The 24,650-nt window shown below is 39.5% G+C and overlaps 1 protein-coding gene across 2 annotated transcripts; it reads left to right on the top strand.

Annotated features, from left to right (window-relative positions):
* Window positions 1–294: 294 nt before the first annotated feature.
* On the top strand, window positions 295–23,266 carry OIP5 (Opa interacting protein 5). 2 transcript variants are annotated; one of them, XM_004380647.2, is made up of 5 exons: window positions 295–619; window positions 863–929; window positions 10,059–10,181; window positions 14,354–14,435; window positions 22,802–23,266. In XM_004380647.2, exons 1-5 carry the CDS (start codon window positions 295–297, stop codon window positions 22,895–22,897), a joined length of 693 nt encoding a protein of 230 aa, XP_004380704.1. In that variant the 3' UTR covers window positions 22,898–23,266. The 2 variants fall into 2 exon arrangements, with proteins under 2 accessions (XP_004380704.1, XP_023590906.1); XM_023735138.1 differs by lacking the exon at window positions 10,059–10,181.
* The last annotated feature ends 1,384 nt before the right edge of the window (window positions 23,267–24,650 follow it).

Here is a 24,650-nt window from a genome sequence, read left to right as displayed (position 1 = left end):
TTCAAAACTCTGGCGCCACTCTAAACGTTGACTGAGCAAAAGATTATAGACAGTTTAAATTAAGAATGCTGCACTTCCATTGGTTAAAAAGGTCTCATAGGCGGAGTTTCCAGACTTTAACCAATAGAAAGGCTGATTTTCCCCCCATCAGCCGCACGTTCTTCCCCGCCCCAGCGCTGAAGGGCGTGTGAAGGCGCGTCCGCCCACGGTACACGATGTCCAATGAGAACGCTGGAATCCCGCTTGGGGCGGGGCCTGGCGCGGATTCGAAACGGAGGCGCCGGCTACAGGAAAATGGCGGCTCGGTCCCGGCGGAATCGGTTGGTTTACGCAAAGTTGCCGCGTGGTGACTTTTGTGATGGTGGCGCTAAGAAGGCTACTGACGAACATTCTTTAACGACTTCCATAGAATGGGATACGCAAGTGGTGAAGGGGTCCTCGCTGCTCGGCCCCGTGGGGCCGGCGGCGGAGGAGCCTGGAGCCGGCCCGCAGCTGCCGTCGTGGCTGCAGCCCGAGAGGTGCGCCGTGTTCCAGTGTGCGCAGTGCCACGCAGTGCTCGCCGACTCGGTGCACCTCGCCTGGGACCTGTCGCGGTCCCTCGGGGCCGTGGTCTTCTCTAGTGAGTGGGGGCATCATCTGGGGCAGGCGGAGGTAGAGTGTTCACGCTCTCTCCACTTGGTGGCCTGGAGCCGATTTGGGAATACGGGATGAAGATTTGAAAGGGTAATGACCCCTTTGCCAGTTGGGGAGTCTTTTTTTTTTTTTAAATAATACGGCCACGATGAGTCTGTCTGTAGGGGAAGAGATTTTCCTCTTCAAGGGCCGCAGAGGTGCGGTTTCTGACCAATGCTTGTCTTCCTAGGAGTCACAAATAACGTCGATTTGGAAGCGCCCTTGCTGGTTGGCATTGAAGGTTCACTCAAAGGCAGGTAAGGACTGGGAATGACTGATCGGTGTCTAGTCCCTGACTTAATGAGACTGAGAAGCCTGGAACTGACACAGACAAGGAGGAAAACAGTTTGTTCCTGTCTTGTGCTAGAAGAAAAGTTTATTTCATCCATTCAATAATACAGTATATCTAAAGGATGCTCCTTTTACCTGTTTGACTTGTGTACGAACTTGATGTATCAATGAAAGGAAAAGTTATATTTGTGTGTAGCTTTTAAGATCTTTCTGAGGGCCACATCTCCTTAGTAGCAGTGCAAGTGAAGCTAGGCTAAGAAAGATAAATGTCCATTATAGTTTGCATTTAACATGAAATTTGTAATAAGCTATGCAGGACTCGGAGCCCTGGTGGCACAGTGATGAAGAGCTTAGCTGCTAAGCAAAAGGTCAGCAATTCGAATCCATCAAGCTTTCCTTGGCAACCATATGGGGCAGTTCTGCTCTGTCCTATAGGGTCTCTATGAGTCCCACCGACTTGAGGGCACCTAACGACAACAACATGCAGGACTAATTCTGTCTTTAACTAGGAAACTGGGGGAAAACACAAGTTGAATATTATGTACTTGAATACTAAAAAAACCCAAAACCAATTGCTTGCTGTCCAGTCCGTTTGGACTCATGGCAACCCCATGTGTTTCAGAGTAGAACTAAGCTCCATAGGGTTTTCAGTGACTGTAATTTTAGGGAAGTAAATCCTCAGGCCTTTCTTCCGTGGTGCCACTAGGTGGAGTTGAACTGCTGACCTTTCAGTTACTAGTTGAGTGCAAACAGTTTGTGCCACCCAGGGACCTAATGCACTTGAATACTGCTTGGTAAACTTTGCATCTTGCTTGTACTGTGATTTGCAAGTGACAATAAAATCCTCAGTGAATTTGGTTTTACAAAAAAAAAACCATTTCCGTTGAGTCGATTCTGAATCGACTTGAAGGCAATGGGTTGGTATCACAAGGGTCCTCAAGTTTGAATGTTGGCTTTAACAGCTAGACAATTCATTCTAACCACAGTTTGGTTCAGTTTTAGGGTTAAAGTGTAGTAATTCTTAGTTGTTTTTCTCAGTAACCAGGAAGAGTTCTGCAGCCTGAACGAACTTAGCAAATCAAGTTAGACCCATTGCTCATTTCCTTTTTCCCACCTGAAAGATACTCACCCCCTCACTGGCTCTTTCCCACCCTCAAGGGGGTGAGAGGGAAGGCGTGGTGGCCTGCTTGGAATTGGGAGATTTGGGGCCAGAGGCAGAAGCTCTCTGAATCTGCTGTTAGGGAGGAGGATAGTACACCCAGACATGTGCTGTCCAGTTCTATAACCACTAGCCATGTGTGGCTACTGAGAACTTGAATGTGGCCACTCTGAATGGAGGGATGCTGGAAGCGTAAAATAACACCCCGGATTTTGAAAGCTTTGGTTAAAAAAAAAAATGTAAGAGATCTCATTAAGTTTTTTTTAATATTGATTACATGTTGCAACGATATTTTTGATATGTTGGGTTAAATAAAACATTAAAATTAATTTCACCTGTTTCTCTCTTTAACACAGCTAATAAACATTTACAATTATATATGTGGCTCACGTTATATTCCTATTGGATAGTGTTGGTCTACATGGTTTGTGAAACACTGCAGGAAAACCCCATGTATTTCTGTATTTGTGGAATAAGAAGAGCCGTGGGGGTTGTGGAGAGGGTTATGAGACGGCACAGCTCAAGACACCTTGTATTCTTTGTTTGAAGAATGCATGTTCATTATCTAGACAAGGGTCAGAGAATGGATTAAGAGGATAATTTCTGATACAGCCGAAGGAGCATAAATTTTGGAATGAGGAGAATTGGATTCTTCTTCCAACTTTACCTCTTAATAAGACATGAGGGAAGTCAATCCCTCTCAATCTGTTATATTTGACTAATTCTAAGATGCACTTTTTTTTTACATTTAAACATCCTAAAATGGGCATGAGCCTTCCAGTTGATGGCATCTTAGAATCCAACTCATAAGGTAGATAGATCCAAGGCTCCTTGCACCAACGTTCTATTATTCTGTGCCTGCTGGAGGATTTATTGTAACTAATTTCAAAAAGCAATGCTACATGGGTTGACACTTAAACAGCTTTGTTATTCAGATCCTTTGTTGTGTATAACAGAATATTTACTTGAATGGAATTTTTTTTTTAAATTGTTGTGCTTTAAGTGAAAGTTTGAATTCAAGTTAGTCTCTCATACAAAAATTTATACATACATTGTTACGTGACCCTAGTTGCTCTCCCTATACTGTGACAGCACACTCCTCCTTTCCACCCTGGATTCCCCGTGTCCTTGAGTGGAATTTTATTTATGTTGATTATAAGTAAAGTACATTCTTTTTTAATTGTTACAGAAAATTTCAGACATAGAAGAGTACAATGAACCTCTATGCACCTGTCACTCAACTGGGACAGTTATCAACTCACGGCCAATCTTGTTTCACCTGTAATTGTACCCACTGCCCCCTCTATTATTTTGAAGCACATACCTGAAATCATATCATTCCATCCATAAATATTTTAGTGAGAATCTCTATGAGATAGAAACTTTTCTTTTTTTTGTTTTAAGGACATAAGCCAGTTCCCGGAAAAGTATGATTTTTGGGAAACTATTTGGGGTAAGCTAATATGTGGGTAGCTGCTGTCCAGTTGGCCCCCAACTATAGTGACCCCATGCACAACGCACAGTAGAAAGAAAAACTGCTCGGTCCTGTGCCATCCCCACGATTGGTTGGGGATTGGACTGTTGTGATCCATAGAGTTTTCATTGGCTGATTTTTAGAAGTAGATCCTAGTCCATCCACTGAAACCTGTTAATCATAGCAACGTGACAGCCTCCACTGACGGATAGTGGCTGCTTATGAGATGAATTGACTGGGAATCGAACCAGGTCTCACACGAAAGTCAAGAGTTCTGTCACTGAACAATCAATGCCTCACAAGCTAAGATGGGCATTCATTAATATTTGTAAACTGATTCTTTTTAAAATTTTTATCATGGAAAATTTTAAACATAACCCAAAGTAGAATGCTATAAAAAGCTCCCATGTACCTATCACCTAGCTTCAACAATTACCAATATTTTGACAATTTTGTTTCTTCTATACTCTCCTCTCCCCATCCCATCCCCCAGAGTATTTTAAAGCAAGTTCCAGACAATAAATCAACTCTTCAACCACTTCTCAGTATTATTTCCTATTGTCTTCTAGATTCCTAGAATATTGTAACTGGAAGATCTTACAATTTAGTTACCCCATTTAACAAATAAGGACACTGAGAAAGAGAGAGCTGTACTTGCTAGTGTATTTGTAAGCAGTTTCTTCCCCCCCAAATTCACCAATGTCCATTATCCAGTTTAAGAATGGAGGCCCAGCAAGCTAGATTGTTTTTAACCCCTAATGGCAGAGCAAAGCAACTGAAAAGTGCATAGTAAGGATATTCAGGGATTTTCTTCTTACTGTGGTTTCTTAACAAAAATAGGGACCACACAAATGATCAAAGGCAAAGAGTGGATTTTTCTTCTAAACATTTTTTTAAAAAATTTATTTTGTAGTTGTTGTTATTGAGAATATACACAGCAAAACATACATACACCAACAGTTCTGCGTGTACAGTTCAGTGACATTGATGACGTTCTTCAAGTTGGGCGATCATTCTCACCATCCTTTTCTGAGTTGTTCCTTCCTCATTGATAAAAACTCAGATCTTTCGAGTTGCTGTTGTCAGTTTGATCCCATATAGATGGTTCTTAAAAGAGCATAATGCTCAAGGCAGACATTTTTTACTAGTTAAGCTAAACTATTGTTTGGTTTTAAGAAGACTTAAGGGGATATTTTTGGTTTAAGGTTTAAAGATTATCTCAGGGCAGTAGTTTCAGGGATTCAGCCAGCCTCCACGGCTCCAGAAAGTTTGGAGTCCATGAAAATTTGAAATTCTGTTCTGCATTTCCCCCTTTTGATCAAAGATTCTTCTATAGAATCTTTGATCAAAATGTTTAGTAATGGTAGCCGGGCACCATCCAGTTCTTCTGGTCTCATGGCAAAGGAGGCAGTTGTTCACAGGGGCGATTAGCCACACATTCCATCTCCTCCTCCTGTTCCTGACCCTTCTTCCCCTGTCGCTCCAGGCATTTGTTGTTTTCTGTTTCTTTTTTTGTTTTTAATCTTAGCCATCCTAGTGGGAGTGAAATGGTATTTCATTGTGGTTTTAATTTGCATCTCTCTGATGGCTAATGACACTGAGCATCTTTTCATGTGTTTGGTGGCCATTTGAATGTCTTCTTTGATGAACTATCTACTTAAGTCCTTTGCCCATTTTCTGATGGGGTTTTTTTTTTGTTGTCAAAGTTTTATATATTTTTTGATTATTAGATTCTTATCAGATACATGGTTTCCAAAGATATTCTCCCACTTGGGAGCTTGTCCTTTCACTTTTTTGGTAAAGTCTATTGATGAACAAAAGTTTTTAAGTTTTATAAGGTCCCATTTACTTATTTTATCTTTTGCTGTTTGTTATTATTTTGCTTTTGTTATTAGAGAATCCATTGTTAAAAGCTAGGCCCAACAACAGTGCCCCTGCATTTTCTTCTAAGAATTTTATGGTTTTAGTGTGCACCTTGTCATAGATTGAATTGTATCTCCCAAAAATACCTGTCAACTTGGCTGGGCCATGATTCCCAGTATTGTGTGATTGTCCATCTTTTTGTCATCTGATGTGATTTTCCTATGTGTTGTAAATCTTGTCTCTATGATGTTGATGAGATGAGATTAGAGGCAGTTACGTTAATGAGGCAGGACTCAGTCTACAAGATTAGATTGTGTCTTGAGCCAGTCTCTTTTGAGATATAAAAGAGAGAAGCAAGCAGAGAGACAAGGGGACCTCATACCACCAGGAAAGCAGCGCTGGGAGCGGAGCACGTCCTTTGGACCCGAGGTTCCTGCACGGAGAAGCTCCTAGACCAGGGGAACATTGATTACGGGGACCTTCCTCCAGAGCCAACAGAGAGAGAAAGCCTTCCCCTGGAGCTGATGCCCTGAATTCGGATTACTAACTGATTAGACTGTGAGAGAATAAACTTCTGTTTGTTGAAACACTTGTATTTCTGTGATAGCAGCCCTAGATGACTAAGACACACCTTTAGGTCCTTAATCCATTTTTAATTTGTTTTTGTGTATGGTGTGAGACATGGATCCTGTTTCATTTTTCTGCATGTGGAAATCCAATTTTCCCAACACCATTTATTGAAGAGACTCTTCTTTCCCCATTGAATGGACTTAGCACCCTTCTCAAAAATCAGTTGACCGCAGATGTGTGGGTTTATTTCTGAACTCTCAATTCTATTCAGTTGGTCTGCGTGTCTACTGTTATACTACTACCAGGCTCTTTTGATTACTGTAGTTGTATAATATGTTTTAAAATTAGGAAGTGGGAGTCCTCCTACTTTGTTATTCTCTTTCAACATTGCTGTAGCTATTTGGGGCGTCTCATGGCCTCTTGACCATTCCTATAAAATTGAGAATTGGTTTTTCCATTCCTCTAAAGAAGGCTAATGGAATTTTGATTGGGATTGTGTTGAATTTATAGATCCCTTTGGGTAGTATTGACATCTTAACAATCTATGAACATGAAACATCTTTCCATTTATCTAAGTTGTCTTTAATCTCTTTCAGCAGTGTTTTATAATATTTATTGTATAATTCCATCATGTTCCTGGTTAAATTTATTCCTAAGTATTTTATTCTCTTAGATGCTATTGTAAATGGGATTGTTTCTCTAATTTTGCTTTCAGATTTCTCATTGCTGGTGTACAGAAACCCAACCGATTTTTGTTTGTTGACCTTGTACCCTGCACCCTTCTCTAGAAGTTTACTTGCGGACTCTTTGGGATTTTCTATATATAGGATCTTATCATCCATGAGTAGAGATAATTTTACTTCTTTTCCAATCTGGATAACTTTTATTTCTTTTTCTTGTCTTATTGTTCAGGCTAGGACTTCTAGTACAATATTGAACAGAATTGGTGAGAGTGAGCACCCTTGTCTTGTTCTCGATTTCAAGGGGAAAGCTCTTAATCTTTCTCTATTAAGTATAATGTTGGGTGTTGGCTTTTCATATGTGTCCTGAATCATATTGAGGAATTTCCCATCTATTCCAATCTTTAGGGTTTTCACCAAGAAAGGGTGTTGGATTTTATTATCTGCTTTTTCTGCATACATAGAGATGATCATGTGGTTCTTTTCCTTTTGTTCTATTGATGTGTTGTATTATGTTGATTGAATTTTTAATGTTGGACCATCCCAGCATTCCTGTAGTCAATCCCCTTGGTCATGGTGTACGACCTTTAATATGCTGTTGTATTCATTCACTAGTATTTTGTTGAGGATTTGTGCATCTATATTCACAAGAGATATTGGCCTGTAGTTTTCTTGTGGTGTCTTTGTCTGCTTTTGGTATCAGGGTTATGTTGGCTTCATAGAATGAATTAGGGAGTATTCCTTTCTTCTCTATCTTTTGGAAGAGTTTAAACAGTATTGGTGTCAGTTCTTCTCTAAATGTTTGGTAGAATTCCTCAGTGAAGCCATCTGGTCCAGGACTTGAGTTGTTGTTGGGAGATTTTTGATCACTGATTCGATCTCTTCACTTGTTATGGGTCTGTTGAAACTTCCTATTTACTCTTGAGTCTGTTTGGGTAGGTTGTGTGCTTCTAAGAATTTATCCATTTCATCCAGGTTATCCAGTTTGTTGCTGCAGAGTTATTCATAATATTCTGTCATAATTCTCTTTATTTCCATCATGTCAGTTGTAATGTCCCTGCTTTCATTTCTTATTTTGGTTATTTGCATCCTTTCTCCTTTTTTTCTTCGTCAGTCTGGCTAAAGGTTTGTCAGTTTTGATCTTTCCAAAGAACCAACTTCTGGTTTTATTGATTCTATTGTTTTCTGTTTTTGATTTTATTTACTTCTACTCTGATCTTTAGTTCCTTTCTTCTGGTAGGTTTAGGCTTAGTTTACTCTTCTCTGTCTTGTTCCTGGAGTTGTTGAGTTAGGCTGTTGGTTTAAGATCTTTCTTCGTTTTTCATGTAGGTATTTACTGATATAAGTTTCCCTCTGAGTACTGCCTTTGCTGCATCCATTAAGTTTTGGTATGTTGTGCTTTCATTTTGATTTGACTCTTAGAAATTTTTGATTTACCTTTTGATGTCTTCCTTGACCCATTGATAGTTTAATAGTGTGTTGTTTAATTTCCATATGTTTGTGTATTTTCCAGGTTTTTTTTCTGTAACTGATTTCTATGGATTTCACTCCATTGTGGTCAGAGAAAATACTTTGTTTTATTTCAGTCTTTTTAAATTTGTCAAGACTTGCTTTGTGGCCTAAGATGTGGTCTATTCTGGAGAGTAATTAATGTGCACCGGAGTAGAATGTATATTGTGCTGTCGTTGGGTGGCGTGTTCTGTGTATGTCTGTTAAGTGTAGTTGGTTTATTGTGTCATTCAGGTCCTCTGTTTCCTTGTTGATCTTCTTTCTAGATGTTCTGTCCACTATTGAAAGTGGTGTATTGAAATCTCCAACTATTACTGTAGTGCTATCTATTTCTCCCTTCTGTTCTCTCAGTGTTTGCTTTATATATTTAGGTGTTCCAATATTGGGTGCATATATATTTATGATTGCTAAATCTTTCTGGATTAATTAACCCTTTTATCACTATATAAATTCCATCTTTATCCTTTCTTAACAGATTTTGTCTTAAAGTCTATTTTGTCTGATATGAAAGATTGCCGCCCAGCTCTCTTTTGGTTATTATTTGCATGGAATAGTTTTTTTCCATCCTTTCACTTTCAACCTATTTGTGTCCTTAGGTCAAGGTGTGAGATTAAAAAAAAATTTTATCATAACCCATGGTTCCAAAATCTCAGAGGCACTGTTATGTCATTAATTTTGCTGTCAGAATTCATTAAAATTTTCCTTTTTCTTGTGTACTAATATTCACTGGAATATTTGTTTTATATTTTACGGATAGGCATAATGTTGAGATGCCTTTAAATTTATTTTGCTCTGTGCCATATATGTTTCTACTGAGATATTCGTCCATAGGTACTGTGCTTTTTCTGATGTAATTAATTCCTACACAAGAATTAATTCAAATTAATGCAACTTTATTTCATGACTTGCTTTTTGGTTACCTGTATTCACAAAAATCCAGTGCTTCATGTGTGGCATGGGACTTCATTTACCAATTAATTTATTTTTCTGCTTGTTCTTTTTTAGTCTTCATTGATATGATTATTTTTTAGCCATAGGATTTTTATATTCACTTTATTAGAATTTTACTGCATAGTATAATGTATATATGTGAATAATTTTATCCCTTACCAAACCACTTTAAAATTGCCTTCTTCTCCTGCATGATGAAACAGACATGGTTAATTTTTTCTCAAAACATCTCTTTATGATAATCGGATATGTCTTGTACATATGGTAAATGACTTACACAAATGGTATGACCAAAACCAAAATCAGCGTTTACAGATTCCTTGTCCAGTAATCTTCAGAGGTAAAGGAAAAGAAAATAGATGACTTACTAGGGTAATGGGATTCCTTTTCTTTTCTTTCTTTTGCATTTAGTCTGGATAATTTTTTAAGTTAATTTTTTGTTTTATCTGCACAAGAAAAATCCTGATTTGAGTTATATGAATAAATTGCTTAGTAAGCCCCCAATCAACTTCTTTTTCTTTAACTGGAAATTGGTATAATGGTAGCTAATTTATATGGTGATTTGTAGGTTTAAAAGTTTAAATGTTAGTCTGATTAGTTAACTGTTTTCCCACTTTTCAGGGGTAAATTACTTTTCTGTACTAAAGTGAAAATTGTACACCCATGATTGCTTTTGTGGCTAACATCCACAAGGGTATCTGTAATCTAAAGTGTAATTATATTAAAATCTGAGCTGACCTTTCTCGCATATGACATTTCTTCAATATCATTTCCATTATAACATTTTTCACCTATGTCTTAGGTGATAGGAGTACTTCCAGAGAATGGTTATTTTTTACTTATTCTCTGATTTCCTTTCTTACCCATCTTCTGTTTTCTTCCCCCCCAGCATTTACAGCCTTTTATTCTGTAGTTCCTGTGGGATTCCCATTGGTTTCCATCTATATTCTACCCATGCTACTTTGGCTGCCTTGAGAGGTCACTTTTGCCTTTCCAGTGACAAAATGGTGTGGTAAGTAGAATTAAATATTCTTTATCAAATAAATTTTAAACAGTCTAGAAAAGGCAGTGTTCGTACCAAAGAAGATGCAAAAGCAAGGTACTGTCTCTTACAAAAAAGATAGCAGTTGTACCGAGTTATAATCTCATAATAACATTCTAATCATTTTAGTCGTGTAGAATAATTCAGAAGGTATTCTTTCATTAAAGAAACTTCCAGAAGGTAAGCTTTTGCAGAATAACTTTGTAGTAGGCACCTTTTGGGTTTATGTCTAGCCCATGTCTTCCTCCCATAGGGTGGGAGTTTGTACCAGTCTCACATGGTAGGATCAAGAGTGAAGATCTGACGCAAGCTGAGCCATTCAGGTTTTCTAACCTAGGAATCTGAAATAAGGACCCAGAGATACTGGTTATTTGGTAGATGATACTGATACTGAAGTTGGGAAATAAAAGCTCTAGTTTTCAAGTACCTATTTTTTACCCTATGCACGTAGATGCAGAGAAATCTTACCTGTAGAAAAAGAAAAATGAAGCAGATACAGAGCACAAAGTAAAAACTATGACCATGTGGTCTGTAGTCAGAAAAAGTAATCCACTAGCTGTTCTTTTTCATGAATTATATTAGATATTTCTTTATCTTCCTAATAAATTCTTCTTTTAACTTAAGATCTTTTGTTTATTACAACTAAAACAGCCATTAAAATCTTCTTGACCATTAAAAAAAAACACAGTAACCAGTCATTGATGACCTAGTTTATGCCAGGCATTATGCTTCCCTTACTTAGGGCTTAATGTAAGAAAACTGGGACTCCGAAAGGTGGAGGAGCTGAGCAAAGCTCAATTTTCTTTCTTAAAACATAACGGCTTCCTTTGTCTCATTGAATGTATTCAATGGGTGTTTCTTGCTGAGTTACGGATGACTAAACAAGAAAAACGTAGAAATAAAGCCCATCCTTTACCATAAAGCTGTTCAATGTACATTAGGTATACTTGTTGTTCTTTAGTGCACATTTCTAATGGGAAAGTATGTGTGTGAGATGCATCGATATCCTACTTTCAATTTCTAGTTACAGTCTTAAGTAATTTCTATTTAAAATTAAGTTTAAAGAGGGAAAATAAGTATCTCTAAGTATGTGCTATTGTTTTTGTTACTGTTAGGTGCTATCGGGTTAGTTTCAACTCATGGTGACCTTATGTACAACAGAGCAAAACACTGTCCAATCCTGCACCATCCTCACAATCATTGCTGTGTTTGAGCCCATTGTTGCAGCCCCTGTATCAATTCATCTCGTCGAGGGTCTTCCTCTTTTTCACTGACCCTCTACCTTACCAAGCCTGATGTCCATCTCCAGGGACTGGTCCCTCCTCATAGTATGTCCAAAGTACATGAGATGAAGTCCCACCATCCTCGTTTCCAAGGAGCGCTCTGGCTGTACGTCTTATAAGACAGACTTGTTCATTCTTCCGGCAGTCCATGGTATGTTCGGTATTCCTCGCCAGCACCATAATTCACGGTCATCATTTCTTCTTTGGTCTTCCGTTTTCATTGTCCAGCTGAAGCATGCATATTGAGGAGACTGAAAATACCATGGCTTGGGTCAGGTGCTCAAAGTGACATCTTTGTTTCTGAATACTTTGAAAAGGTCTTTCGCAGCACGTTTTCCCAGTGCAATGCGTCGTTTGATTTCGTGACTGCTGCTTTCATGGGTGTTGTTTATGGATCCAGGTAAAATGAAATCCTTGACCACTTCAATCTTTTCTCCGTTTATCATGATGTAGCTTATTGGTCCAGTTGTTAGGTATTTTGTTTTCTTTACGTTGAGGTGTAATCCGTACTGAAGGCTGTAGTCTTTGATCTTCATCAGCAAGTGCTTCAAGGCCTCTTTGCTTTCAGCAAGCAAGGTTGTGTCATCTGCATATCACAGGTTGTTAATGAGTCTGATGCCACATTCTTCTTCATATACTCCAGCTTCTCAGATTATTTGCTCAGCATACAGATTGAATAAGTATGGTGAAAGTATACAACCCTGACACACACCTTTCTTGATTTTAAACCACGCAGAATCCCCTTGTTTTGTTTGAATGACTGCCTCTTGGTCTATGTACAGGTTCCTCATGAGCACAATTAAGTGGTCTGGAGTTCCCAATCTTCACAATATTATCCATAATTTGTTATGATCTACCCAGCCTTTGCATAGTTAATAAAACACAGGTAAACATCTTTCTGGTATTCTTTGCTTTCAGCCAAGACCCATCTGACATCAGCAATGATATCCCTCATTCCACATCTTCTTATGAATCCAGCTTGAATTTCTGGCTGTTTTCTTTTGATGTACTGTTGCAACTGTTTTTGAATTATCTTCAGCAAAATGTTACTTGCCAGTGATATTATTGACATTGTTCGGTAATGTCCAGATTCTGCTGGATCACTTTTCTTTGGAATGGGCACGGATGTGGATCTCTTCCAGCTGGTTGGCCAAATTTCTTGGCAGAGATGAGTGAGTACCTCCAGTACTGCATCTGTTTGTTGAAACATTACAATTGATATTCCGTCAATTCCTGGAGCCTTTTTTTTCGCCAATGCCTTCAGTGCAGCTTGGACTTCTTCCTTCAGTACCATTGGTTCTTGATTATATACTGCCTCCTGAAATGGTTGGATGTTGACCAATTCCTTTTGGTACAGTGATTCTGTATTCCTTGCATCTTCTTTTGATGCTTCCTGCATCGTTCAATATTTTGCTCATAGAATCCTTTAATATTGCAACTTGAGGCTTGAATTTTTTCTTCTGTTCTTTCAGCTTGAGAAACGCTGATTGTGTTCTTCCCTTTTGGTTTTCTAACTCCAGGTCTTTGAACATTTCATTATACTTTATTTTCTCAAGTCACCTTTTGAAATCTTCTGTTCAGTTCTTTTACTTCATCATTTCTTCTTTTAGTAGCCTCAAATCTTATTTTAGAAACAGGTATAAGAAAATGCTCCTGTTGCCATGGAGTCAATTCCAATTCATAGTGACCCTACAGGACAAAGTAGAATGCCCAGGAGGGTTTCCAACGGGCAGCTGGTGGATTCAAACTGCCAACCTTTTGGTTAGCAGCCAAATGCTTAACCACTTTGCCACCAGAGCTCCATGAAAATGCCCCAGCAAAGCTATAGGGAAGTAAGCTTTTAGTAACAATTTTTTGAAAATATAAATTTGAAAATATATGGGATTTTGAATAATTTCTTAATCTTTAAAACTAGGAGTTAGCCTCAAAAGTCTGTACATTCTTTTGGTTAAGTAGAAACTGGGAAGGCATAGGTAACATGAGTCTCGGAAGATAATAAATCTATATCTGTGTGTATCAAAATGAATTTGTTTGCTAGTGACAGGAAACCTAACTAACACTGTGTTAACAAGTAAGGGGTGGATGGCAACTCTAGGAGTCTTCTAATGGCTCCCCAGTGACAGAGCTCTGGGTCAGCATCTCTGTGGTTCTCTTGGCCTTGTCCTCCCGGTTGCAGGATGGCTGCTGTAATTACAAGCATTACGTCTATAGACAATATATCTTCAGCAGGAAGGAGAAGGATATGGAGAGGGTGGGAAGACAGGGAAAGTTCTCCTTTTATCAGCAAAATTTTCCTTATTATTGTTCAGAACTATGTCACATGGTCACCTAAAGCCGGGAAAGCAAATCTGTGACAATCGGAAGCAAGATTGCCACAACTGGCTTCGATTAGTCATGTTTCATCTCTTAGGACTGGACATGCTGCTGCCCTAAATAAAATCCGGGTTCTATTAGCAAGAATGAAATGAGAGTGGCTACTGGTAGGCAAGCAACAGTATCTGCCACAACATGATTACTTTTCTTCTAACGGTGCTACAGGATCTACATGTGGAGTGCAAAACTTAAACTCATTCATATGACCCTGGGTTTGCCTTTTCTTTGCTCTAGGATAATTCTGCCTCCTGTATTCCTCGCTAGGAAGGGTAGGATGAGGCACAGAATCTAATGATTTGGATTATCTTTGCACTATGTTTATTGAGAATTTATTTTTTGAACAAAATATATCATGAGTCTTAAAGTGGAAATCAGTAAGAAAGGAGGCTTTGCTTGACAGATACTTGCTTTAGAGGAAAGTTTGTTTCAATGATAACCTCAACTAAGGTATGGTACTAACATTTTCTCTTTACATTTTCTATCTAGCTATCTCTTAAAAACAAAAGCCGTAGTAAATGCATCGGAGATGGATATTCACAATGTGCCCCTAACAGAAAAGATTGCAGAGGTAAAGTTTCATGGTGGTTGTGTGGTTCCTTTAATATAGACAACTCTTGATAGTTTGTACCAGTGAACTTGGGGGTGATGAAATGGTGTGATACTCCAATAATCCTTTATAGTTGGTTTGGAAAATTTGTAACACAAAGCAAAATACTAAAGCCATATTGTAAGATCTAGTTCAGGAAGAGGGAGAAAGCTGCTCAGCTCTTGCCTTCCCAATTCTTTCTCCTGGGAATGGACATCATCATCTTGTGCAGAGCTGTCCCTTTTGCAAGCACTTTATACTTAGATGTCTCGGAGGAAAGAGCAGTAAAAGAATTATTAAGTGTTTAAGCAGATTTTACTAGTGGTTTATGGCTTTGAATTGAAGAAGGCAACTTTGTTTTGGTAGCCTGCTGACTCATTATGAGTAAAAATTTGGCTATAGCTTTACTACCCTCAGAAGAGCAAGCTTAGAATTTACTGTTGGTTTTGTATTTAGTATTGTTAATAGTGTATTCCTTGCTAATTATACATTTAGAAACCAATGGCATTTTTCAAAGTTTAATATTGGGAATACTGCTTAGGACAGGGAAATAGTTATTTTTTTTTTCTCTTTGCAAAGCTAAGTAAGCCAAAGGTTGGCAGACTTTTTCTATAAAAGGCCAGAAGTCAAATATTTTCAGCTTTGTGGGCCGTGCAGTCTCAAATACTCAACTCTGCCATAGACAAAAGCAGCCACAGACAATACATAAACAAACGGATGTGGCTATGTTCCAATAACATTTTCTTTATAAGAGGAGCAGCAGGCTGGTCCACAGTATATGACTGGCCAACCCCTGCCCTAAGCTGATGAGGTCAGTAAATATTGCGATTAAAAATAATCTGTTTGGGAGACAGCTTGTGGAATGGTGGCAGGAGGAGCTCCGTGGACCCTCCCCCCAGCAAAATAACCATAACTGGTGAAATTAATAAAGAAAATAACCATTTTAAGTCTCTAGAAATTTTCCTCAAGGCATGTAGCAAATGAAAAAACTTATTGAAGAAAATCTACCAAACCTCAGTAAGAACAGCAAGAGTCTTTGGCATTTGAGCTACAATTTGCTCCTTCCCTTCCTCTTCCCCCATCTCAGAAGGAGGGAGGCTTCTTCTGGGCAGGTGCAGGCAAGAACCCAGGGCTCCCCACCCGCGCTGAGCTCCCAGTTGAGGACTATGGTATCTCCTCAATAGGTGCAGGCCACTAGCATTCCCCATCACCCCAGCTCTGTGTTACAGAAACTCTCTTCCAGGCAAGAATGGCCACTTGCATGGTGGAAGCTTTACCACAAGCACAGTAAGCCAAAAATACTGGGAAGCTGATTGTCCTCCACCCAGCTCGCTCACAGGGCAAAGATTCCATGCAAGAGAGGCAAGCTGAGAAGATCAGAAGCTATCGCCCCTGCCTAGCACCCTGCTGATAAAAACAGGGGTGTCATTCTGATAGATACTGTCCTCAATCCCAGCTCTGGAGCAGTAACACAGAGGTTTTGCCCAGGGTGAGAGGCAGGTCAAAACAGTGGAACAATTTATGCCCAGGGCATTGTCAAAAACCATAGAGGAATCAGCTAGTGCTTAGTGGAGGCTAACAGTTGCATGTGATTCCTACAGAGGCAGACAGCTTAACAGCGATCAGGGAAAGAGAAAGAGAAAGAACCTGCTAAAATCTCTGTCATCTCGAGTCACTGTACACATGCCCAAGGCTGTACCCTCTGAAGAGTGACATTAAAGGCTACACACTGGGGGGGAATAGACCTTACTAAAATAATCCAGCCAACTCACTGAAAAAATAAACAACAACAACAAGCCATGGGTTGTGGTGGAATTGTATCTAGAGTTGCTATATTATCTAAAATGTCCAGTTCTCAATAAAAAATTAGACATGCAAAGAAATAGGAAAATATGATCCATACACAAGATAAAAAGCAGACAACAGAAATTGCTTTTGAATGAGCTCAAATGTTGGACTTAGCAGACAAAGCCTACAAAGCAGCTATTATAAATATGTCCAGAGAACAAAGGGAAACATACTTAAGAAGTAAAGGAAGGTATGATAACAATGTCTCATCAAATAGAGTATATCAGTAAAGAGATAAAAATTATAGAAAAGAACCAGATGGAAATTTTAGATTGAAAAGTACAATGTCTGAAATCAAAAATTCACTTGAGAGGCTGAACAGATTTGAACTGAAAGAAGAAAGAGTCAGTAAACTTAAAGATAGATCAGTAGAGATTATGAAGTCTAAAGAACAGAGAGAAAAAAAACCGAAGAAAATTAACAGAGTTTCAGAGAGCTGATCCCATCAAACCCAAAACCCAAACCCACTGCTGTTGAGTCAATTCTGACTTATAGTGACCCTACAGGACAGGGTAGAACTGCCCCCACAGGTTTTCTAAGGCGGTAAATCTTTACAGTTGCAGACTGCCACATCTTTTTCCCACAGAGCTGCTGGTGGGTTCGAACTGCCAACCTTTTGGTTAGCAGCCAAGTGACTTAACAACTGCGGCCTCAGGGCTCCTTGATACCATCAAGTGTACCAAAATACAAGTAATGAGAGTACAAAAGGAGAGGAGAAAGACGCAGACAAAATATTTAAAGAAATAATGGCTAAACATTTCCAAATTTGATGAAAAACATTAATCTACACATCCTGGATGCTCAACAAACTCCAGGTAGGATAAATGCAGAGATCTACACTCAGACACATCCTAGTAAAAAATGCTGAAAGAGAAGCACAAAGAGAAAAAGTCTTGAAAACAGCAACAGAAAAAATGACGTATCATGTACTAAGGTACCCCAATAATATTAACAGCTGATGTCGCATCAGAAACCGTGGAGGCCAGAAAGCAGCAGGATGACATATTCAAAGTGTTGAAAGGAAAAAAAAACCCAAAAAACCGTCAAGCAAAATATTATACCCAGCAAAACTTTCAGAAATGAAGGTGAAATACAGACATTCCTCGATAAACAAAAACTGACAGTTTGTTCCTAGCAGACCTGCCTTACAATACTAAAGAAAGTTGTTCCTGCTGAAAGCAAGTCACCACATACAGTACTTCAGATCCACATGAGGACGCAATAAGCACAGGTAAAGGTAATTATGTAATTATAAAAGAGTGTAAATCAAGGACTCAGACTGGTTTGAACTGGTTCAGTCATGGCCAACAAAGAGAAACAGGAACAGACCTGAAGTTTTACAATTTGCATGATTCGCCAGGGTACCCGGAATGGGAACAATTACGGGTCAGTGCCCTGGAATGGGCTACTTGGAAGAGGCATAGCGAGTCCTTTCAGGAGCCTGATACATGAGAGTGGATTACTGGCAGGACTGTAGAGAGCAACGTACATTCAAAGTGGCGCAGTTGGCTGCCATCTTTGAGCCAGGCAGCACTGTTTCTAAATCTGCTGAAAATCCAAGGGCAAGAGATTTGGTTGCTATGCAGTGCATACACTGCCCTTGTTTACTAAGAGGGAGATTAAGTTTCTAGCTGGGTTTCGACCTGTAAGTTTCGTTTTGGCAATCACCCAAATTTTGAAAATTCGAGTCTGTTCTGATGATGCTTCCTTGGCCATGACTGAACCAGGTAGAACCGGTTCAAAGCCCAGGTATAAATGCATGTTCTTCTAACATTTAAAAAGCAATTGTTCCTAAAGAATATGAACAAGCACTTTGCCAAAGAAGACAGTCAGGCGGCTAACAGACACATGAGGAAATGCTCACGATCATTAGCTATTAGAGTAGTGCAAATCAAAACTACAATGAGATACTATCTCACCCAAACAAGGCTAGCATTAATCCAAAAAACACAAAATAATAAATCTCGGAGAGGCTGTGGAGAGACTGGAACACTTATACACTGTTGGTGGGAATGTAAAATGGTACAACCATTTTGGAAATGGATTTGGCGCTTCCTTAAAAAGCTAGAAATAGAAGTACCATACAATCCAGCAATCCCGCTCCTTGGAATATATCCTAGAGAATTAAGAGCTGTCACACAAATAGATATATGCACACCCACGTTCATTGCAGCACTGTTCACGATCGCAAAAAGATGCAAACAGCCTAGGTACCCATCAGTGGATGAATGGATAAACAAATTATGGTATATTCACACAATGGAATACTACGCAACCATAAAGAGCAATGATCAATCTGTGAAACATAACATGGAGGAATCTGGAAGGTATTATGCTGAGTGAACTTAGTTGCATAAGGACAGACATTGTATAAGACCACTATTATAAGAACTCAAGAAAAGGTTTAAACACATAAGACAACCATTCTTTGATGGTTATGGGGGTGGGGAGGGAGGGAGGGGGTATTCTTCACTAACTAGAAAGTAGACAAGAATTATCTTAGGTGAAGGGAAAGACAAAACACACTACAGGGGAAGACAGCACAACTGGTCTAAACCAAAGCTAAGAAGTTTCCTGAATACAACCAAACACTTGGAGGGACAGAGTAGCAGGGGCGGGGGTTTGGGGACTATGTTTTCAGGGGACATCTAGGTCAACTGGCATAACAAAGTATATAGTATATTAGATTAAAAGTCCCTAGGTGGCACAAACTGTGCTTGACTGCTAACCTAAAGGTTAGCAGGTCAAGTCCACCCAGCAATACCATGGAAGAAGAGGCCCAGTGATCTGCTTCTGTTAAGATTGCAGCCAATCCATAACAAAGTTTATTAAGAAAACATTCTGCATCCTACTTTGGTGAGTGGCGTCTGGGGTCTTAAAAGCTAGCAAGCGGCCATCTAAGATGCATCGGTTGGTCCCAACCAGCTGGAATAAAGGAGAATGAAGAACACCAAAGACACAAGGAAAATATTAGCCCAAGAGACAGAAAGGGCCACATAGACCAAACATTTCATCAGCCTGAGACCAGAAGAACTGGATGGTACCCAGCTACCACCAATGACAGCTCTGACAGGGAACAGAGAATCCCTGATGGAGTGGGGGAAGGGTGGGGTGCAGAACTCAAATTCTAGCAAAAAGACCAGACTGGAAGTCTGACAGAGACTGGAGGAACCCCAGAAAGTGTGGCCCCCAAACATTCTGTCAACCCAGAACTAAAACAGTTCCCAAGGCCAACTCTTCAGACAAAGATTGGACTGGACTGTGGGACATAAAATGATGCTCGTGAAGAGTGTGCTTCTTAGCTCAAGTAGATACATGAGACTAAATGGGCAGCTCCTGTCCACAGGCGAGATGAGAAGGCAGAGAGGATCAGGAGCTGGTTGAATGGACACGGGAAATTAGCCGTAGAAAGGAGGAGTTTGTTGTCACAGTACTGGGAGAGCAATTAGGGTCGCATAACAATGTATGTATAAATTTTTGTATGAGAGACTAACTTGAATTGTACACTTTCACTTAAACTACAACGATAAAAAAAATATATGGTCTCACTTTTATAAAAAGTTAAGAATAGGTATATATACAGAGACCAATGTCCATTGGTGGTTAGCAGGGGTCGGGGGGAAGGGAAGGGGAGTCACTCTTTAGATAGTAGACACTTTTTATTTTTGTTTATGGGAAAGGTAACACTGAATGTGGGTGGAGTGTGCACAGCTTAACCAAAGTAAATGATGACACTAAGTTGTACATAAGAAAAAGTATATTTTGTAAATGCTGTGGCATATGTAATCTTGTAACAATACCCAAAAAATATGTGTGTGTACGTATGTATATGTGTTTGCGAAGAATGGAAATTCCAGGTCACTTAATTGGGCTCATGCAGGAGGTGTACATAGACCAAGAAGCAGTCATTGGAACAGAACAAGGGGGATACTTCATGGTTTAGAATCAGGAAAGGTGTGCGTCAGGGTTGTATCCTTTCACTGTACTTATTCAGTCTGTATGCTGAGCAAGTAATCTGAGAAGCTGGACTATATGAAGAATGTGGCATCAGGATTGGAAGAAGACTCATTAACAACTTGTGATATGCAGATGGCACAGCTTTGCTTGCTGAAGTGAAGAGGACTTTAAGCCCTTACTGATGAAGTGAAGAGGACTTGAAGCACTTACTGATGAAGATCAAAGACCACAGCCTTCAGTATGGACTACCCCTCAACATAAAGAAAACAAAAATCCTAACAACTGGACCAGTAAGCTACATCGTGATAAACGGAGAAAAGATTGAAGTGGTCAAGATTTCATTTTACTTGAATCCACAATCAACGCCCACAGAAGCAGCAGTCGAGAAATCAAAGGACATATTGCATGGGCAAATCTGCAAGAAAAAACCCAAAACCAATCCCGTTGCCAATTCCAAGTCATAGTGACCCTATACGACAGAGTAGAACTGTCCCATAGAGTTTCCAAGGAGCGCCTGGTGGATTTGAACTGCCGACCCCTTGGTTAGCAGCCGTAGCGCTTAACCACTATGCCACTAGTGTTTCCAAATCTGCAAAAGAGCTCTTTAAAGTGTTCAAGAGCAAAGCTGTCACTTTGAGGACTCAGGTGCGCCTGACCGAGCCATGGTGTTTTTAGTCGCCTCGTATGCATGTGAAAGCTGGACAATGAATACGGAGACCAAAGAAGAATTGATGACTGAATTATGGTGCTGGCGAAGAATACCGAATATACCATGGACTGCCGGAAGAATGAAAAAGTCTGTTTTGGAAGAAGCGTGGATGGCAAGACTTCGTCTCATGTACTTTGGACATGTTATCTGGAGGGACCAGTCCCTGGAGAAGTGAGTTAAGAGGAAGGGCACTGAAAACGAGGAAGACCCACAATGAGATGGACTGACACAGTGGCTGCAACAATGGGCTCAAACACAATGACTGTGAGGAAGGCGCAGGACCAGGGCAGTGTACATAAGGTCACTGTGAGTCGGAACTGACTTGATGGCACCTAACAACAACACCTGGTATGAGCAAGGTGGTCTTAAAATTAATGAGCCAACCTTCCCAGCAGTTGGAGGAGACACAATTAGGAATGCAAATTGGGATCCCAAGTTTCACTTTGGGTGCCTAGAGTGGGACATGGTTTTCTTAATTATATGTATTAACCCGTACTCAGATAAACATGTTTCCTCTAGTGGAAGAAACTGGCTCTGCCCAGATTTCAGAGCCCATTAAGATAATTTTAAGCCTCGTGAAGGTTTTTAATCACTTTGGATGTTCAAAATTATTTGCTTTTTGGTAAAACGAGTTTTTACCAAAAATTATATAACTAAAGTGTCAATAAAGGGGATTTTCTTCCCTCTACTCCCCACGCACCCCGAAAGCCCCTGCAATTTATGATAAACAGTCGATAAACACCCGTGTCAATATTTTATTCAGGAAAGCAATGTTCTCAGGGAATATCATGATTGAGGCCAAGCCCATATATGACCTAATTATTGTAGCGGAGCACCGAAGGCTACATCTACAGTTAGTGCAGGCTAGAGTTAGTCGTTTAATTTAATCAAGTTTCATCATGAATTTTGGGTATTCTTGTAGCGTGGATCATTAAAAGTAGATTTAGTATACTGTACCAATGGAGTCAGAAATATATACCTCAAAGTTATAGAAATAAAAATATATTTTGTTAACTGTGACTTCAGCAGAAGACTTATATATAATCCTGTATTACATAATAACTTTATTTATGGGTCTAAATACATGTTGTATGCCTAGTAACACCACTAAATTTAGTTCCAGATACAGTTCTCAGGTGAAAGAACTCTTGAAGATTATCTAATTATAACAAACATCTGTTTTAAAGCTAACAGCCTGAAGTAATTTTGAAGCCCTCTAGTGGAATATTAAAGAAAGGCATTTGTTACTGTTAACAAAGAGTTAAAAGAAAAGCTAAATTCTTGACACTGGAAAGGGAGGGGATGCTAGTTAATGATTCTGTCTCGACAAACTCATCTTACCCCATTTATTTTTGTCTTCCCTCCCAATATCTGGAGTTTAAACCCAAATGATAAAGGGGTAGAAAAGAGGGGGACAGGAAGCAGTAATGTTCAGTAATGGCTGATCTTCTTTCGTATGAATTTTGTATCTGAGGATCTTATTGTGTTCTGGGTTTGTTGTATCAATTTTTTTCAGAAAAAGAGCAAATGTATTCCTGAAATGGTTGAGATATTGCCAGCTTCCAATCATTAGATATAAACTAACTTAAATTTAAGTGGCTTCTAAAAAAAATCCGTTGCCCTCAAGTCAATCCCGACTCATAGCAACCCTATAGGACAAAGTAGAACTGCCCCATAGGGTTTCCAAGGAGCAGCTGGTGGATTTGAACTGCCCACCTTTTGGTTAGCAGCCGATCTCTTCACCACTTCGCCACCAGGGCTCCAAGTGGCTTCTAGGAACAGTAAATTAAGTGTTAAGCTTAAAATGCCCTGATATTTATATTTCTCTTCCCAGATGAAAGAGAAGATAATGTTAACACATACTCGCTTAAATTCACTAATGAAGATTTTGAAGGAAGTGATTCCTGACCAGTCCAAGCCAGAAAACTGATCCAGAATGAAGGCTGGAGTATCAGCTTCAGGCTTTATTGTGCTCTTGTACAACAGGTGCTGCTTGATCATTTCTCAAGAATGGCTGACTTCAAGAATGAGGGTGGGGAATGCGGGTTTTTGTTTCCCTCTTGGCTGATTTTGTGAAGCTGTTTATACAAGATGAGCAACTAAAGAGCCTTCTGTTCAGGTTTCATAGCTATTTGCCTGAACTTAGTTTAGCTTCTTACCAATTTCATAATGTTTATTTCTAAAAACTTTTTTTCCCCATTTTTTTTACTGTACCTTAGATGAAGGTTTATAAGCAAACGAGTTTCTCATTAAACAATTAATACACATACTGTTTTGTGACTCTGGTTGCCAGCCCCACATGTCAACACTCTCCATTACCAGCTTTTCTGTACCCTCTTGCCTTCTCTTCCTTGCCTCTTGGCTGGTGTGCCCATTTAGTCTCGTTTTGTTTTATGGACCTGTCTAATCTTTGGCTGAAGGGTGAACCTCAGGAGTGACTTCGTTACTGAGTTACAAGAGTTTCCGGGGTCCGTACTCTTGAGGTTTCTCCAGTCTCTGTCAGACCAGTAAGTCTGTTTTTTTTCTTTTAATTAGAATTTTGTTATACATTTTTCTCTAGCTCTGTCCAGGGCCCTCTATTGTGATCTCTGTCAGAGCAGTCAGTGGTGGCAGCCGGGCACCATCTAGTTGTGCTGGACTCAGTCTGGTGGAGGCTGTGGTAGTTGTGGTCCATTAGTCTTTTGGACTAATCTTTCCCTTATGTCTTTGGTTTTCTTCATTCTCCCTTGCTCCAGATGGGGTGAGACCAGTGGAGTATCTTAGATGGTCGCTCACAAACTTTTAAGACCCCAGATGCTACTCACCAAAGTACAATGTAGAACATTCATAAATTATGTTATACCAGTCGTGGTAGATGTTCCCTGAGACCATGGTCCCCAGAGCCCTCAGCCAAGCAATTCGGTCCTTCAGGGAGTTTGGATGTGTCTATGGAGCTTCCATGACCTTGCCTTGGACAAGTTGTGCTGGCTTCCCCAGTATTGTGTACTGTCTCACCCTTTACCAAAGTTACCACTTACCTATTGTCTAGTGTTCTAAAAACATTTTTGACTCCAAATTTAGGGATTAGGAGGCAATGTTCCCTGGGTGCTCTGATCTAAAGATGCATGGTTGGTCTGAAAAAAGAGTTGGACTTAATGTTGACTACTGTTATTCCTGCATAGAGCAGTTGTATGAATACTGATAAACCATTTTTTAAATATTTAAAATACAAGTACATACATATTCTATAGGGAATATTCAGTAACTTGACTGGATAATATACAATTTATCTCTTTTTAGTAATAACTGAGTTTAACAGGAAAATAATGAAAGAAATGATAAAACATCAAACATTCACTAAAATGCCAGTTTCTCATATTTTGCTTTATGTAGCATTTTGGTTGAGTAGCTTATCAAATTATTCATTTAACGAATAATTATAAAGTATTATGCTAGGTGTTAGGGTTAAAAAGGTAAGTAAAAACAGTCACTTTCTATCCTCACAGAGGTTAGAATCTACTTAGAGATGGACATTCAGATAACCACATAAAGATATATAAGAGACATTGATCTACAAGCACAGGCAACAGGTAACTGACCTGGTCTGGGGTCAGGGAATGCCTGAGGAAGCGACACTTCAACAGTGGTCTGAAAGATGAGTAGGAGTTAATTTAGGTGACACAGGGAATAGCCCGTGTGCAAAG

This window comes from Trichechus manatus, unplaced genomic scaffold, assembly GCF_000243295.1.
Source record: "Trichechus manatus latirostris isolate Lorelei unplaced genomic scaffold, TriManLat1.0 scaffold00076, whole genome shotgun sequence".
NCBI classification, from domain to species: Eukaryota; Metazoa; Chordata; class Mammalia; order Sirenia; family Trichechidae; genus Trichechus; species Trichechus manatus.
Note: the sequence above shows the minus strand (reverse complement) of the source record. Positions and strands in the feature narration are given on the sequence as shown.